The 18,086-nt window shown below is 35.4% G+C and overlaps 3 protein-coding genes across 9 annotated transcripts; 1 reads left to right on the top strand and 2 right to left on the bottom strand.

Annotated features, from left to right (window-relative positions):
• Positions 1–2,069: 2,069 nt before the first annotated feature.
• LOC105141738 (cation/H(+) antiporter 28-like) lies at positions 2,070–7,064 on the bottom strand. Its single transcript, XM_011049074.1, has 4 exons — positions 5,462–7,064; positions 4,332–5,327; positions 3,240–3,833; positions 2,070–2,989 (listed from the first exon to the last, which is right to left on the bottom strand). Exons 1-4 carry the CDS (start codon positions 5,636–5,638, stop codon positions 2,375–2,377), a joined length of 2,382 nt encoding a protein of 793 aa, XP_011047376.1. The 5' UTR covers positions 5,639–7,064; the 3' UTR covers positions 2,070–2,374.
• A 97-nt stretch (positions 7,065–7,161) lies between these two features.
• Positions 7,162–9,279, bottom strand: LOC105141739 (tether containing UBX domain for GLUT4-like). 6 transcript variants are annotated; one of them, XM_011049078.1, is made up of 2 exons: positions 8,987–9,279; positions 7,162–8,208 (listed from the first exon to the last, which is right to left on the bottom strand). In XM_011049078.1, the coding sequence occupies exon 2, from the start codon at positions 8,173–8,175 to the stop codon at positions 7,423–7,425; it is 753 nt and encodes a 250-aa protein (XP_011047380.1). In that variant the 5' UTR covers positions 8,176–8,208; positions 8,987–9,279; the 3' UTR covers positions 7,162–7,422. The 6 variants fall into 6 exon arrangements, with proteins under 6 accessions (XP_011047380.1, XP_011047382.1, XP_011047377.1 ...); XM_011049080.1 differs by having other exon boundaries at positions 7,162–8,139; XM_011049075.1 differs by lacking the exon at positions 8,987–9,279 and adding an exon at positions 8,884–8,973 and having other exon boundaries at positions 7,162–8,519.
• A 4,122-nt stretch (positions 9,280–13,401) lies between these two features.
• On the top strand, positions 13,402–17,775 carry LOC105141736 (peptidyl-prolyl cis-trans isomerase FKBP42-like). 2 transcript variants are annotated; one of them, XM_011049072.1, is made up of 9 exons: positions 13,402–13,625; positions 13,735–13,789; positions 14,051–14,233; positions 15,230–15,319; positions 15,780–15,964; positions 16,094–16,216; positions 16,309–16,461; positions 16,877–17,241; positions 17,455–17,775. In XM_011049072.1, exons 2-8 carry the CDS (start codon positions 13,753–13,755, stop codon positions 17,222–17,224), a joined length of 1,119 nt encoding a protein of 372 aa, XP_011047374.1. In that variant the 5' UTR covers positions 13,402–13,625; positions 13,735–13,752; the 3' UTR covers positions 17,225–17,241; positions 17,455–17,775. The 2 variants fall into 2 exon arrangements, with proteins under 2 accessions (XP_011047374.1, XP_011047373.1); XM_011049071.1 differs by lacking the exon at positions 17,455–17,775 and having other exon boundaries at positions 16,877–17,430.
• The last annotated feature ends 311 nt before the right edge of the window (positions 17,776–18,086 follow it).

The raw sequence follows: 18,086 nt of genomic DNA, 5'->3' as shown, positions 1-18,086 counted from the left end.
TCTACCAAGAAATCAACCTGACTTCGCAATCGAATTAACCCAAAAAACCAGACCCAAAGTCTTCTCAAGTCAATCCATTTTCAAGCCCAAATTCACCCGTAAATCAATACTCAAATCAACCCGAAGTTAGCCCAAAACTCCCTAGAATTAATGGTTGGACATTTTCAAATGTTTAAGTGTAGGCCACTGAGATTCCCACTACTGTGACCATTTACCCGTTTTCTTTTCACTACAACCTAGCACGATTGCTAAGAAAAGAAAAAACAAACAAACCTTTCTAACTGGAGGCTGTTTGGCACAGAGAGTCAAGCTGCGAAAAAGTTCCCCATTATGGTTCCTGTTCACCCCTTGCAATCACGTTCTCTTCCCTCAGCGTGCGAGTGGATTGAACCGACTTGAGTTTTTTCCCTAACACTACAATTGAGTTGAAATACTGTGCATCCTCCACGGTTTGACAACGGAAATTGCTAGTCATGAATAAACAGATGCTAAAATGGAGCAAAAAATAATTGCCAGGGTCCGTATTTGGTCGCTCCTCCCTCTCGTGCATTTATACATGCGCTTACACCTATTCCTTACACAGTCCGTATTTGGTTATATGGAACTTTTATAATATGAATTTTCTTCATTAAAGTGACTTGGAGTAACAATATGCTCCTAAAAGTTCAGCAGTTTAGCTTTGTTGGATTCTATCCATTTCAAGCATCAATGCCAATCGTTCTCAAGCATATCAGCATTTAAATAAATAATTGATTTTTATAGGTATTAAATTGATGAACAAGTATTTTTTTTTTTTTTTCGCTTTCAGTGGTTTTGTACCAGAACATTGACATTCTAGTTCTTGGTCATATCATTGCATTGCACAGACTATCTTATCCTGAAGGACCTGATGCTGTGTGTTTTGGAATGTTTCGGACTGCACAAATATTTACAAGTTAAGATTGCTAGGTGTCTAGAGTTTAGACATTTTGAGAAAAAAGAAAATAAAAGAACAGTTCTATTGACACCTTCGTGCATTGTGTATTTGTTGGTACTTTTGTTGACTCCTCACGTATGTAAATTGCTATTTGTAGGCTGAGATGGCAAAAATCTCAAGGGATTATTTAGCATATGGAAATGTATGTTCAATTGAAGTTTGCGGTGAAGCAGTGTGATTTTGATGGGTTTCGATTCTGGTTGTAATTAACTGATGACTTCTGGCGGATATGAATATTAAATGTGTAGCTAATCTTGCTCGAGAAATGGCAAGCGGATGTTTTTCTTAAGCGTGATTCACAGACTGATTTCATACTCTTAACCAGCCCTCCAGCTGTTATTTTTTCTTTGAATGCAAATGGCACCTTTTCTATGTATGGGTTCTGTTTTTTGGATGTGAGCTGCTGCTTAGGTTCATTTTCTGTTCGGATGAGATCCTTTAAACTAATTCTAGGGCATCCACTCAGGGCCCTACTGGTGTAGGCGGCAACGTAGAACAACCATATACTACAGGTGGCAGAGAATAAAAATAAGTCTATCTTGAAATCATAGTTATTTGTCATTCCCACTATATTTGTCACAGTTGAAGCAGGGAGATTTTAGCATTTGGAATTGCCATCCCTGTTTATACGTGTTCCTTGCACGAGTTCCACGCCAGGAGCAATGGGACCTGAAGCTTTTGGTCAACTCTATCAACAAGTACAGTCCTGCTCCAAGGCCATCAATTCAGTGTTAGGAGGCGGGAGAATCCTATTAACTGGGGAAGTCTAGAATGCCTACGTTTTAGCACCAGCACAATATTGATGCCCATCAGGATCATTAGATTTGCCCTGATGGCCATCGGCATAACAGCACCGAATCAACCCTCTACTAGCTGCCCAAGGAAGTAAAGTCTCAGCAATGGCATCTGTTATCTAAGAAATGCAAAGCCATTGAAGAAGTTTTGATTAAAGTTACACATCAGGAAAAAAAATTGAAAAAAACAAAAACAAAAGAAAAGAAAAGGGGTCTTGGCTTCAGAGCGTAACGTTTTAAGCTCTGGAACAGGAAATGATGTAGTTAAAGCATCCGATTTGATTGTGAAGAATGCGAGAAGCATACGGAACACATACGTGAGCCGGATTCTTGTTAAAGTGTGTGGCAGGAAATGCCCTCTTTTACTTGAGATTACGACATAGCACCATTGGAAGAGAGGATATGTTATCAGCCTTAGCAAGTTCTTAAAACACAAGGCAAAATCATTCCATTTTTTCCTCTGATCAAGTGAATATTAGTAGATTACGTTCTATCTTTTGATTTGCAAGATTCCTGCCCTTTCTATCGGAGCTCTATCCTAGAACAAGTATTTTCCTTATTCTAAAATTAGTTTTCTAAATTTTAGAACTACCCCACTAGGCATTTACATTATGGAAAATTCATCATCTACGCCATCTAATTCTCCCTTGAGACTGTGTTGTTGGATGATCAAAACAGAGGTTGTGTGCGAGGAATCAGACCCTGAAAGAACATCCCCTACTGGGCCTAATTCCGGACACTGCTGCCAATCATTCATCCCTATAGTCAATATCGAGTTCACCCTCCCACCTCGCCCTACTATTATTAGCCCATACTGTCCTTCCAATGATCTCAGAGTAGCATAGGTCTCGGCTGAATTGGCAACATGCTTTTCATTATAGGAAACATGTCCCCCGGCGATGTGTCTCTCGTAGAATTGAGCAAAACACTCATCGTCCAGCTTCATCTCTTCTTCCTGCTCAGCAGCATTTATCCTATAATTCCCAGCTCTTCTAGAGGCGTTCTCTGAATCACTATCAAGTAGGAATCTTATCACAGTGAGTTTTACCCCAGGATGTCCTGCAACACGACCTGCATATGCTAGTGCTTCTCTGTCATCTTTGCCGCCAAAGAAGATGACTGCTACCTGGAAAGATCTTACCGACCTTGATATTTCCTCTACCAATCCATAACCTCGGTCCACAAGAATCCCCACTGAACATGGGGCATTCCGGAGCACCTAAGAGAAACCAAAACCATAGTTAAACAACATGTTGGCATTATGATTGATGATTTTTAACAGACAAGTTGCACAAATTCAGAAAATTGATAAAGTGATGGCATAGTTTATGATGCTAAATCACGAGTCAGTTCCTAGCTGCAGATGAAAGACAATTTCTTGGTCATATATAACTAGTACGAAAACAAAAGATTCTTCTTTACTTTTGATTTTTTTTTTCTTTTAAGGGATGTTGATTCGTGATAATTACCTTGCGGTTCACATGTCGGAAACCAGAATTACCCCCATCCACCGTCCCATTTGCACACAGGTTCTTGTGAAATGGCAATATGACGAGGGAGATCATCAAGTCCTCCGCTAAATTGCAGATATCTTTGGCCATGCCATTGAATTTTGAGAGAGCAAGCATTCGTTCGAGAGTGATACCATCACCATTTTCCTCCACATAAGCTTGGACTGCAGTAGTGATCTGATCTCTCATCTGGGTTACATCCTTGTCAATCACAGTCACAGTCACAGTGTCCCTTCCTTCTTGAACCAGTGTAGAAGCTATTTGATCTGTGAGTTCAACCATGTCAGTCAGATAAACCAGAATTCCTGGGTCAGATGCCCCTCGAGAAATCTCCATGAAGTTGATGGTTGAATGCACGTTATGCACTCCATGAAGACACAGCAAGATTCGAAGCTCACTTGAGGGGTCGAGCCACTGAAGAGCCATTCGTTGAGTTGGTGCAAGTTTCCTCGCACGTTTGATGATTTTTGACACAACTGTTGGGGTGTGTACTACCGAAAGGAAGATCACAATAATGATTGAAATGCAAGTTGAAATAGTTGTAATACCTAACTGCAATCAATGTAACAAACTAAATACAATATTAGAAATGAGTACTAATTAATATAATTTAATTCCCAATGCTAAATTGCATCGAATGCTTGAATTTAGGATATGTTCAACAATGCTGTAGCTGACATGACCTCACCAAAACCATTGTTTCCCAACTATTGCTATAGCTAAACTTGAATGCTGTCCAATTTTATTTAGATTGACAGTTCTTTTGCCTCAAAGCAAAGCTGCGAAGAGGAAAATCAATGGACTTCATGTTGTGGGGCATGTAAGAAACTGCATTTGTTGCTCTTCATCACCTAAAACCCTCATTGATGCTTTTATCAAGAATGCAAGCATTTCATGACGTTTTTTAACTGTCAATTGTCTACTTGAAAATCAGAAACCGACATATTCAAACTTAAGTTTCATAGTTAGTAGCCAGTCATCTTTCGAAAAAGCAACAACTGAAGAAGAAAGTCAGTAACAGAACAGATATTGTGAGAAGCAGGAACATACCAGGCTTGCAACAACCGCCAGAAATACATGAAAGTGGCCCTTTGCAGTTAGAAGGAAACCGAGTTCAGCAGATTCACGCCAATGAAAACCTAACATTGCTCCACATATGATTGTTCCGACCACTTTGCCAAATATTGTAATGACTGCAAGGACAAAAAACCTTAGCCATATTTCCCATTTGCCAGCTTCAAATTTACTGATATTAGCATGATACCCCATCCAAAAGAAGAACACTGGATAGAAAATGGTAGGTAACAGGAAGTTGATTTTGCCAATTGCCCATTTTGATACTCTCCCCTTACTTGGTATGAAAACTCCAGCCACGAATGCACTGAGAATGGGACTGTATCCATAAATCGGGGCGACACTGCAAACAAAAGCCATGAAGGCAACGGAAAGCACCAAATGGGAACCTTTCATGGGTTTCCCTTCAGGGTTTTCGTTGTTGACCCAGTTCATAAAGATAGGTGAAACTGTGGCAGTGAAAAGTATCTGGAGCAGCAATGCAGCAGCCATAATCAAGGTCATTCTAACGCTTGCAGCAATATCGGTAACTGCGACTGTGAGTTGGAGGAAAGGATATCCAATAGAGATGAGAAGCATGGATATCATGTCAGAGTGCACTCCTGCTGCAATCACAATTTTTCCTATATCTGACTTGCCTATCTTGAGACTAGTTATAAGGCGAGTTAGTATATGGGAGGCACTGCCAGAGAGGCTGATAGAGAGGGAAAGGGTGAAGCCAATGCTCGGGTGTTTATAATAGTTCATTAATGGGATTATGCTGCCGACCAAAACGGATGTGGACACCATTCCAGCATAGGCTACCAGAGCATTTCTTGTTGGTCCTTTAAAGATTACATATGGGTCCATTTCCATCCCCAGCACAAACATGTAACACATCATACCAAACTCGGCAATAGAATTTAGTATTGCAATAAACTGCTCGTCGAAAGCTCGGCGTATCACACCTATGTTGCCAAGAACCAGGCCTACCTGCAGCCAATAAAGATTACACACAAGTAACATTATCTCAAAAAAAAAAAAAAAGCAGAGAGAGAGGCTGAGCTTCTTGGAAATCGTTGTCACATATATATTGAAAGGGAGAGAGAGATACAAGAGAAACTTACAACAATATCAGAAACTATGCGTGGTTGGGATAGAGGCTTTAGAAGTTGGTGTAAAAGATTGCTGAAAACAAAAGCCAGACCGATGGAAATTACCTTTCCTGCTACATTTTTTACCGCATATGAAATAAAACCAGGGCAATCTGGATCTGTGCCATTAACGGCACCAACACGATCCATTATCTATGTCTTCGCTTCTCTCTCTCTCTCTTTCTCTACTATACCCCCCTCCAGAATTGCAGAGGGATGTTTGCAAATGAAACCTTTCTATTTTTCCTGGAGTGCCACCATTTTTTCGCCTCTTGGTTTTTCACCAGTGAGAGTTGAGTGGCTGTAATTGATCTCTTGCTATGAGGAGAAAAGGGGGGGAGTAACTTCTGGAAATTAAGCCATCTAAGTGGGATGGTGTTTTTGGAGTGAATTAAATCACATGATGGACATAAAATCAGCAGATTATCATCATGAATCAAAAAATAAGTCCAGTGATCCAAAATTTATGGTTATGCCTCAATACAAAATCATTTATTGACAGAATTATTATGGCTAAATGGACTAATAGGATTCCAGCACAACAAAATAAACACAAAAAATAGAAGAAAAGTTCACATTTTCGAATTCTTTTTGTGTGGTAGATTGATTCCCATTTCATCCTAAAAAATAGAACATAAGTGCAGGCAAAATGAAACTCAGCATGGTTGACAGGTTACCGCCTTTTTTCGATAAAATCAACCAACGTATTAACAGAACAACTTGTACAAGAAGAGGCCACGGAGCCTATGGCATAACAGCGTGCCATGTCAGAAATATACATGACAGGTTGAGAACTTGAGTATAGCGCAATGTCTGTCTCTCTGACAGAATCGAACATCTTCCACCTCGTAATGCTTGTTGTACGATTCTGTGACACTAAAAAAGATCAACTTTTCTTGCAGATTTTGTTATGCCTTGCTTTGAGAATAAATAAAGCATTGCTTCATGCTCTCCTCTCTCCAAATGTCCGAAATCCCTTGACTTTTGCTATTCGTTCTTCATGACTCACGAGACAATTCAGCTCCAAATTAATTTAACTTAATCTTGCAGCTATGAGATTCTTGCTGCAACGGCATCGCTTTTGAACTTGAGAGATAATCAGACCAGTCACCAATGGTCCGGAAGGCAGTGCCATCGACTTTTGGATCCATTTTTTGCCAAACTACAAGCTAAAAAATGACTATACATTTTATTCATAGTTTACTACATCCGTTCTGCCATCCATCCATGACTTGATTGTAATCGGACCGGTGTTGGCTTCAAGTAAAACGACAAGACTTTGACTCTAAGCGGACTCTTCAGTAAATAGATGGAACTTGTGTGGTAAAGATAGACTGGAACCTAGCGGAGGCAGCTAGCTTACATCTACAAAAAGCTATTCTCAACATTAAAGTCTGTCCACAAGCGTGTGCAAAAGCCAGCAGCGTAAACATCAACATGAGAAAAATGCAGTCGAGCCGATCATGAAGAGGTCAAAAACAAAACAAAAAGAAAAGACACAAAAAACTACGGAACACGATCAACTTGAAGACGGTTAGAAGCGTAGAAAAGGGTCTAGAGGATGGTCACAAAATATTATTGATCATCCAACTGCCTTCCAACACTGAGAAGCAGGCCCGTGCTCCATCTTGAGTCATACCTTCATTACCTAAAATAATAATCATTGAGCAGCATTAAAGATAAAACAAGAAGCCATTCCTTCCCTTTCTTTTTCTTACAGTGGATTGGTATTCACATAATTATAAGTAATAAGCTATAAAAATACGAGTTGTCAAAAGAAAAGGAGAGCGTTCCTCTGGAACTGTTACAGCTTTAGAACAAATTCATTGTGAAAGACTTCCTCCTAGGATGTCCTATAAGTTACCTTATAAGCATGCTTCTATCTGACAGAGTTATATTCGCATGCTGAACCTTGACTAGAAGAGTTTGTCGGATCACATTTTAAGCCACTTTGGCTTGACAGGTTTTTTCCCAGCAGCCTTGGGCTCTTGTGGAACTGGAGGAGGAGCTGTTGTCACAGGTTCTGGAGTAGCATGGATCGGCTCTACTGGCTCTGGCATAACATCCAAACCTTTCAAAGACATAACCTCTTCTCGAAGGAAGGGACCAGAATTGACAGCTTCATTATCCTCTTGATTTGGCATATCATATGAAAAATAAACGATTGCACCAGGAATAAGACCAGCAGAGTAAAAATCCTGTGACATGTCTTTGATTTGCTTCTTTGGAGGAGTAGTGTACAGATAAAAAGGTACTTCCGGTTGAGCAACCATTCTAGAGAGAAGATCAAATAAGCTCTGAATCTTTTCAGATGGATGAAATACCACCTCCAATGTATGATTATCAGGAAAACGAACCCTGATTGTAGTCTTGGTTATTCTTGACCTGTGAGCAGCAACTTCCGCTTCTCGAATCTTTTTCGTCTTTAAATGTTTATCTGCCTTCTTTGCAGCCTGCAGTCTATAATAATCATCAGCAGTGAACTCGTAAAAATCATCCCTCTCATCATCATTGGACACTTGAGTCAGTGATGACGAGACTCCCGATGTTTCAAACACCCGGATATCACGCCCAAACTTCTCTTTAATAGCTGCAAACTTGGCCTTAGCTGCTTCAGCTTCCATGGTATCAACAGTGGCAAATCTTCTTCTCTTTAGATGCAAAGGGGAAGAACCATCCACAATCATCAGTGCATTCAGGGAATCCAATACAGACACAGTCTTGACCAATATAGAACCACTGTTACTTTAAACTCCCACTGGCCAAAAAGGATAAAAACACAAACTACAAAAAATAACTTTTTTTCTTTCGCAAACTTGATTTATAACAGAATTAGCAAAACAGAACCTTGTACGATGAAATTTCAAGCGAATAAAAAAAAAAGAACGTCGGAGCATTACAAGAACAATGAAGCTTAACAGAAAGCAGATGCAACCATAACAGTAAGTATAATCCTTGAATCCTAAAACCATAATCTGATGAATTAAAAGCCAGATCATGAAATTAAAAGCATGGCAATGAAAACTGAAATCTCAAATCAAAACAAAATTTGAAACCCTAACAGTAATGGTTGACAAAAACCCCTAACTGGTTAACTTAAAAGTAAACGATCATCTAGTTAGGTATCGACTTACCTGTTGCAATCAGATTGCGGCTTCGCTGCTTGGATTTCTATAAATAGGAAGAGAAGTGCTTGCTCCGAACAAAGATGGGCGACAGATTTGCCCTGAGACAACGAGTAGGGTAATGGGTTGCTAGGGTTCCAACGAGTAATATTTCCGGATTCGACGAGAGATACAGAGTGAGGAGTGCCTGGGGGATTGGGAAATAGCAGGGGAATAAAAAGCATAGTTTTTAAACCCGGCCCGGTGGCTGACCCGGTCTAAAACTGAAATCTCAAATCAAAACAAAATTTGAAACCCTAACAGTAATGGTTGACAAAAACCCCTAACTGGTTAACTTAAAAGTAAACGATCATCCAGTTAGGTATCGACTTACCTGTTGCAATCAGATTGCGGCTTCGCTGCTTGGATTTCTATATATAGGAAGAGAAGTGCTTGCTCCGAACAAAGATGGGCGACAGATTTGCCCTGAGACAACGAGTAGGGTAATGGGTTGCTAGGGTTCCAACGAGTAATATTTCCGGATTCGACCGAGAGAGATACGGAGTGAGGAGTGCCTGGGGGATTGGGAAATAGCAGGGGAATAAAAAGGACGAAAACCGGCTCCTCCTTTTCCTTTTCGGATAAGAAGAAGTACATTTCTTCCACAGGACAAGTATGAAAAAACTTCCCAAAATAAATATTTGATAACACTTTAAAAATAATTTTATTCAAATTGAATCTTATACTAGCTTATATAAATGATAATAAACTAACATTTATATATAAAAATAAAATTAATAATATCCTTAGGTTTTTTTAAAACTCCCATTAATTACATACCATATGATTTACTCACGTGACATTATATAAATATTGTTAACATATTTTTAATAATTAAAAAAATAAATTGAGTAAAGATTTATCTAATATAACTCAATTAATTTAATAAATTTAGAAACAATTCAAATATAAAAAACATAATTTAACTAAAAAGATTTAAAAATATCATCTTTTAAAAAATATATTAAGACTATAATATATTAAATACACTTGAGTCAACTCATACTAACATATAAATTTCAAAATCTAGAGCTTGACAATATGATAATCTCACAAAAAATAAATTAAAAAAACATATTAAAGCTTAAATTTCAATCACTTCAATAATAAAATTTTAAAAAAAAAACCCTAAGTAAACTTGAGTTAATCTGCCTAACATGGATAATAAAATCAAAATAAATTAATAAAAAATAAATTAAAACAAATTATAAAGTTTAATTCCTAATTAATTTAACATCGAATTATGAAATTAAAAAAATAAAATAAAAAAGACCTGGAATAACTTGGTTTAATATGTCAAACACTTGGCTTGAGTCCTAAAATTATGATAATATCATAGAAAACATACCAAAATAAATGGTAAATAATGAAATTTAAAAAAAAAATAACTATGAAAAAATAAAAAAATCAAGTCAATCCAGTTAATTCATAAAAACTATAATTTAAATTAAGACAATTTTATAAAAAAATAAATTATAAAATATAAACTTTAATTTTTACTCAGTATAATGTTAAATAATAAAATTAAAAAATATATATAAGGAGAGAGGTAATGATTTTTCCTTTCTAATTAACTCTTGTTAATTAATTAACATGTAATATGACCATACACGAAGCATTTATCACTAGGAAATTTAAGTTAGTGGATAAAACTACTTAATCCCTGATAATTTAAAACACACAAATAATATATGTTTCTAGGATAAAACGATGGCGTTGGTTAGATACACATGTATGTTATGAATACATAAACAAAAAGGCAATATATATATATATATATATATATATATATAAGAGCACGAGTAGGAAGATAGTTTGGTATCAAAAATTAAATTAACAATGGACAAGAGACTTGTGTTTTTGTTGGCGACTTGAACGATACAGTTAGGATATAAGAACTTACCGGGAACTTGACTACAGATAGAGAATACAGTGACTGCAGTTAAACATATATGACACAATTTGCAATATACAAGTTACATAACCGGTGTGATGGCATGCGTTGAATTTTTTAAATAAAAAATATTAAAAAAACTAAAATCTAAAATTATAACTAAGAATTTTAAGTTTGGCTACAATATTTGATATAGAAGTTATATTTATAATAATAATAATAATATTAAACTTGTATGATCTAAGTTTAAGTGGGTTCGACTCCAATACTAGATCTAATAGCCTTAGACATGGGTTTGATTGCATGATTGTGTTGTGAAAATATGATAATTAAATAGATTAATTAAAAAAACAAAGAAAAAAACTAACAAAAAAAACTAATAAAAAAAATCTTAATTAATTGGATTAATCCTTCAAAGCAGGTTTACTCATCAAATCTTGGATTCTTGTTATGAAAATTTAATAACTGTATAGAAAAAAAATTAATGGTTTGCCCGGAATTAATTAGGCTCGCCCGTTAAATTAGGTTAATCCGTCAAATCCGGGATTCGTGTCTTGAAAGTTTAATAACTAAATAGAAAAAAATTGAACATTAACAAACTAAATTAAATAAAAAAATTAATTAAAAAAAAGTATCAACTTTTTCATTATGGACTGCACAGTATAATTCACAGTCAAATTCATAAAAAAGGCAAAAAGACAAAAAAATTAAAAATTAAAGGCATCAGCCGATAACTAAATAGAAAAAAATATAATATTAATGAACTAAATTAAATAAAAAAATATTAATAAAAAAAACTTATAAGAAGAAAAAAGACAAATAAAGAAAAAGAAAATCTGAATTAATTGCCTTAACTCGTCAAACCTAAGATCCATGTCATGAAAGTCTGATAACTAAATAAAAAAAAATTTAATATCAACAAACTAAATAAAAAAATTAATTTTTTTAAAAAAGAGAAGGCATAAGTCTTTTCATCGTGGATTGCATTATACAATCCATAGTGAAAGTCATAAAGCGAAAAAAAAACTAAAGGCATCAGTTTTTTTTACTATGAACTGCATATAATATTAAAAGATGAAATTAAAAGAAAAAACTAACGAGAATTTTTTTTTTAAAAGATGAAATTAAAAGAAAAAATTAACGAGAATTTTTTTTTTAATCAACCAGGTTAACCCGCCAAATCAGGTTAAGCCGTCAAAGTTAAGATTCGTGTCATAAAGATGTGATAACTAAATAGAAAATTTTTTTTCATATTAATGAACTAATTTTTTTTAAAAATATATTAATTGAAAAGGAAAAAAGCAAAGAGAAAAAAAACCTATCGGAAGAATAAAACTATTGAAGAAAAAGAAAAGAAAATCTGAATCAATTAGGTTAACTCGTCAAATCAGGTTAACCTGTCAACTTAGAATTCATGTCATGGAAATGTGACAACTAAATAGAAAAAAAAATTAATATTAATGAACTAAATTAAGAAAAATATTAATTAAAAAAGAAAAAGTAAAGAGAAAAAAACCTGTAGGAAGAAAAAATCTAATGAAAAAAAATCTGAATTAATTATGTTAACCTGCCAAATTTAAGATTCGTGTTATGAAAGTTTGATAATTAAAATGAAAAAATTTAAATATTAAGAAAGTATGGACAAAAAAAAAAAAACTAAAGGCATAAGCTGAATCTCTTGACCTGAGAGTAATATTTATAATATTAATAATAATATTAAACTTACATGACTTAAATTTAAGTGCGTCTGGCAACAACACCGGACCTAAGAGCGTTGGATGTGGGTTTGACTATAAAGCTGTGTCATAAAAGTGTGATAATTAAATAGATTAATTAAAAAACAAAGGAAAAAACCAAAAAAATAAAAAAATAATGAAGAAAAAGATAAAAATATGAATTAACTGGGCAAACGCTTCAAATCAGGTTAACCCATCAAATCTAGAATTTATGTCATGAAAGCTTGACTATTAAACAGGGAAAAAAATTTGACGAGTTAACCTAGAATTAACTGGGTTAACCCGTCAAATCCGAGATATATATTATGAAAGTCTGATAACTAAATAAAAAAAAATTAACATTAACAAACTAAATTAAATTAAAAAAATAATTAAAAAGAAAAAATTTCAGCTTAACTCATCAAATTATATTAACCTGTTAAACTCTAGAATTGTGTCATGAAAATCTGATAACTAAATAAAAAAAAATTAACATTAACAAACTAAATTAAATAAAAAAATTATTAAAAAAACACAAAGAAAATGAAAAAAAACCCATGAAGGCATAAAAAACAAAAAAAGGAAAAAAACCAAAAAATTAAAAAAAAAATACTAATTATAATATAATAATAATAAAAAAAGTTAAAAAGAGTAGAGAAAGTTACAATATTTTTTCTATATCTTTTAAAATATGTTATAATAATAATGGTAACATGAGTTTTCTATATAAAAATAAATAAATAAACAACTATTATTATTATTATTACTATTATTATTATATAATAATAAAATTTTAATAATTTTAATTTTAGTTGATATATTTATGCACGTGCTATTTTTTTTTTTTCAGATACCGCATATTTCCAATTGGGCAATTGTTTTTATTTGAAGATATAATATCAGTAAAATTTTAAGGTGGTCAGATTAATTGATATTTCAGGAAAATATCTTGGTTTATAATTTTTTTAATTATATTTATTTTTTTAAAAAATAAATACTAAAATAACTAATAAAAAATTATTAATTACTTCCTTATTACTGTAAATTTTCTCATAATTTCACGAGTGAAAGAATTATCCCAATCCCAAACACAATCTCCCAATATAACCCGACGAAACCAAATTTAATTAACGACTACATAATTAATTAATCAGTTCTCTCTCTAACTCTGCTAACCCCCGCCCCCCCTCGCTGTCTAGAATCTTCTTCGATCGTTACAAAGCAGACTCCACGCATTCATCTCTCGCTCCCACACAAGCATAAGAGCAGCTACAGATCTCGTCAAAGTAAACTAAAAGGAAAGACAATATCTTCACTATCTGTTTTTTCAACCTTCCATGTCAGCGAAGTCAACTCACCTTACTGTAAGCTTCTTCTTCTTTTTTTTTTTAATCTTTCATTTCAGTTTCGACAACTAAGGATTTACTGACCACACGAAGTGAACAAGTTTGTTATTTTGTTCCTTTCTCGCAGGATTTGCTTGTGTGATTAATGGAGGAGATTCAAGAGCACCAAAGCCAATCGATTGGTAATTTATTGTTTTTCTTCGTTTCTCTTTTATCGAATCGGATAGCAATTTATTTTTCTAGATATTAAAGTGAATGACATAAGTAGTACTGTTTCCTATGATTGTGGAGATCCCTCACTTGTTTTAAAATCGATGGAGTTAAATTTATTGCTTAAACATGTTGTCATGTTTGATTGGAACTTGCTTCAGCTGTAAGAGAAGCATGGGCAAACCGAATAGTAGTTGTTACTGTTCTTAATTTATTCATTTATATGTTTACAGGCAAAGATGATGAGGATGAAATAGTTGTGGAACAAGCTGCGGGTGTGCATGGTGACCCTTTGCAACATGGGAATTTTCCTCCGAAAGTCGACTCCCCAGTCGAAATCCTTCAAGAGAAAGTCACTAAGCAAGTCGTTAAGGAAGGTCATGGTCAGAAGCCATCCAAATACGCAACATGCTTTTGTAAGTTAAATTAGCTATTTTTATTTCTTGTACTCCTTACAACGGACACATTGCCCATTTTTTTGGTCGCCTTTTGAGTTCATGACTCTGGACATGTAGGTGCTATAATTCGTAAAATAATTGAAAGCTAATACAATCACATCATTGTATGATCTGAGCTTGTGTTTATTATGTTGTGAGGTGGACAGGCTCTATATTGACAATTGTTTCAGTCCATTAGCAAAATATTTTTTAAACTTGAATCGCTTTCATTTCATGATATGAACTTTACCCGTGAGGGTTTACAGAAGGCCAACACCAATGGATTAGGGGTTTGGACTTAGCAAACTAGAGGTTTTAAACTCTTTGAGCTTATTATTATATAGCTTTTTAAGGTGGAGAATTCTGCATATGGTTCATTACCTTGGTTATCCAACTAGCAAAACAGCCATGTTATTTTGTGTAAGCCATTACTGGATTAGGTTGTTAAAACAATTGTATTTATTAGCATGTGATTTTAATTTCAGAGTAGCTAGGTGTTTTGTTTGGTTAACTTTATTCATTGCCCAAGGTTCTAGGTATATTTCTTACAACTGCTGTTGTCACGGCGTCTTGTTTTGTTGTTATTGTTATGCCTGTATATGTTATATTAGTACATACACACACGTCCATTTTTATTTATCTATTTTCATTTATGCCTTGGTGTTTGATGGTTTAGTCTGCATGGATCTCCCCACCTGTTGGCCTCAACTTTTGGGTTGGACACGTTGACAAACATTTGTTATACATGCGCACACATCTAATTTCAGGGAAGGTTTTCCAGATAAAAAATCTCGCTGTGTGTACTGGAACCTAAAAATCTGACTGACTCTGGACAATTACACTACATAGTACGAACTAACTGTACACAACAGTTGGTTGGAAATGGAAATGCTTGCGTGTTTTTATCCATCTGCAATTGTGCACATCTTATTCCCTCGGAATGCTTTCTAAAAAATTCAACCACCTGCATGATAGTGCACTACAGGGCATGGACTGAAAGCACCCAGCACAAGTTTGAAGATACATGGAATGAACAGCGACCATTTGAAATGGTTTTAGGAAAAGGTATATGCCTATTTTATTCACACTTCCAAGCCCTTCAATCATCTTCTTTGGAAATGTTGCAGTCTGTTCTTGGTCTGGAGCTGTTCTACTTATAGTAATGTAATTGCCATCTATAATTGTCAGATATCCATGATTTCATGGAAATGCATGCCAATTAACTGTTCTCTCAATGACTAGTGTTTGATGGAAGAGCTTGGAATGACACAACAGACCATTATTATTATTATTCTTTTTTTCTGGCTGTAGAGCTGTTCTCATACAAGTAATGATTGTGCAAGGATTTTGCAATGTCATGATAACAACTAAACAGGAATCTAATAAAAAGAAACTAGTTAGATGCTTATACATGCCACAGAAACAATATAGTATGCATTTGAGTCCGTTTATCCTGTAATCATATCGTGTTTCTAGCTTGCTGCTGAATGTATCACCAAACACTGATGGTTCGCAACCATAACAGAGAAGAAAGAAATGGCTGGTTTAGCTGTTGGTGTGTCCAGTATGAAGACTGGTGAACGTGCCCTATTACATGTGGGCTGGGAACTGGGGTATGGGAAAGAAGGAAGCTTTTCTTTCCCAAATGTTCCTCCTATGGCAGATATAATATATGAAGTTGAGCTTATTGGATTTGATGAAGTCAAAGAAGTAAGTTACATCCAATTGATTTTCCAAATAAATAGTTATGAATGTTCAAAACTCTTGGTTCAGATTATATTTGCCCAATCTGATTTGATTGCTAGTACGATGAACCTGCATGGGGGATGTGTTTTATAGGGGAAAGCACGTGGTGACATGACTGCAGAAGAGAGGATTGGTGCAGCAGATCGAAGAAAAATGGATGGAAATTCTTTATTTAAGGATGAGAAACTTGAGGAGGCCATGCAGCAGTATGAAATGGTACATTTGTATTAGTATTTAAGTAGCACGGCAAATTTTTAGTTCCTCCTTTTGCCTGTCTTGACAAATTCTGATGGCTTTTGTTCTATTAGGCCGTTGCATATTTGGGCGATGACTTTATGTTTCAACTGTTTGGCAAGTATCGAGACATGGCATTGGCAGTTAAGAATCCATGTCATCTTAACATGGCGGCTTGCCTGATAAAGCTTAAGCGGCATGAAGAAGCCATTGCACAATGCACAATTGTATGTATGCTTTAATGGGTCAATTTTTCTGTTTATAATGTTTTATTGCCAGCGTCAAATAATTTTGGTTTATATGGATTTGGAAAAGCAGAAATCCAATGCCAGCTCAATCAGTCAGCTTTTTATCATTTTCCCATTGCGTGTGATTGTGTGCGTGTGTGCAATTATTGTTGTTATACATGCAAAGTGCAACGAGAATTATGGATATTAAATATCTCTTGTCGTTTTGAAGGAAAATGCGCTGTTTAGACTTGTTTGGTACCTCACAAAGGCTTTAATATCCTGGCATCTGCATATAATCGATTGTTGTTTAGCCCCTTTGTTTTTTCTGCTACTTCATGCTTTAAACTTACATAGGCGATTTCGATGTTTTATATCATTGCCTATCTAATCCACTGAAAAAATGGATTCACAGGTACTGGCAGAGGATGAAAACAATGCTAAGGCTCTGTTCAGGAGAGGAAAAGCCAGGGCAGAGCTTGGGCAGACAGATGCTGCCCGGGAAGACTTTCTCAAGGCACGAAAACATGCACCTGAAGACAAGGCAATTACAAGGGAGCTGCGCTCGCTGGATGAGCATGATAAAGCTATATATAAGAAGCAAAAGGAGATATATAAAGGAATTTTTGGACCACCACCACAGCCAAAGCCCAAGCCAGCTAATGTGCTGACCCGCATGTGGCAATGGCTAATCCTCATCTGCCAATGGCTGCTTTCACTAATTTATCGCCTCTTTAAGCGTGAAAGGCGCAAAGCCGATTAGTTACAGGTGGTCAACATGTGAGTGAACAATGTCTGAAACTCGATCAACCTAATCAAAGAGTTACTGATGACTTTCAAATCCTTTGCATACCAAAGCTCTCGCTAACTATAATGTTGATGTTCCATTGATTCAGCATCCCCTGTGTACTTGCATGGTGGCACTTGCTAGCTTTGATTATTGGTGCACTGATGCTGATTTGTGTTCAATGATCAAGTGTTTTTGATTTGCAGGTGTCCTGAATCCAAAGTAATGAAATAGGAGTTTATCTTGCAACAATTTCAAAGCCATTGTGGGAGAGATCTTTCTTTGAGCAAACTGGGACGTGTACTGTACATTTCGTGGGACACCTCAGATAGATTCTGGAGATCAGTGTAGCAACTGCTGGAAACTCTAGAGTGGAGTTTAAAGTTGCCGTGGAAACCACTAAGATGGGCATCAATCTGAGAAGCTAGGACAAGCTTTTGGTGATCGACATTCAGTTTGATCGAATTAACGTGTGCGATGTTAACAGATACAGTTTTATGCTTCTTTATCTTATTTCTATTTGTAGACCATTATGCCTGTTCTCCATGCTGGTTTTTCAGGCGGGTAGATGCTGACTTGATCTTGTTTGCTTGTCTTGCTTGGTTTCTTTCGAGCTGGAAGTATCTATTGGCTCCTCTTTGGCGAGACAAAAGGATGTTTGTCCTTAACTTGGAGCAATCGTTGTCACTACGTTGCAAAGAAAATATCTTTGCACAAGAAAGCAAAAAAATGGATTGAAAATATTACGATTGCCGACAGTCTCATGACAATCTTGTTCTAAAAATGGATTGAAAAAACAAGAATTAAACCATGTCTAAATCATTTATTTGATTTATAA

This window comes from Populus euphratica, unplaced genomic scaffold, assembly GCF_000495115.2.
Source record: "Populus euphratica unplaced genomic scaffold, PopEup_1.0 scaffold127.1, whole genome shotgun sequence".
Lineage (NCBI taxonomy): Eukaryota > Viridiplantae > Streptophyta > Magnoliopsida > Malpighiales > Salicaceae > Populus > Populus euphratica.
This window is presented reverse-complemented; position numbering and strand designations above follow the sequence as displayed.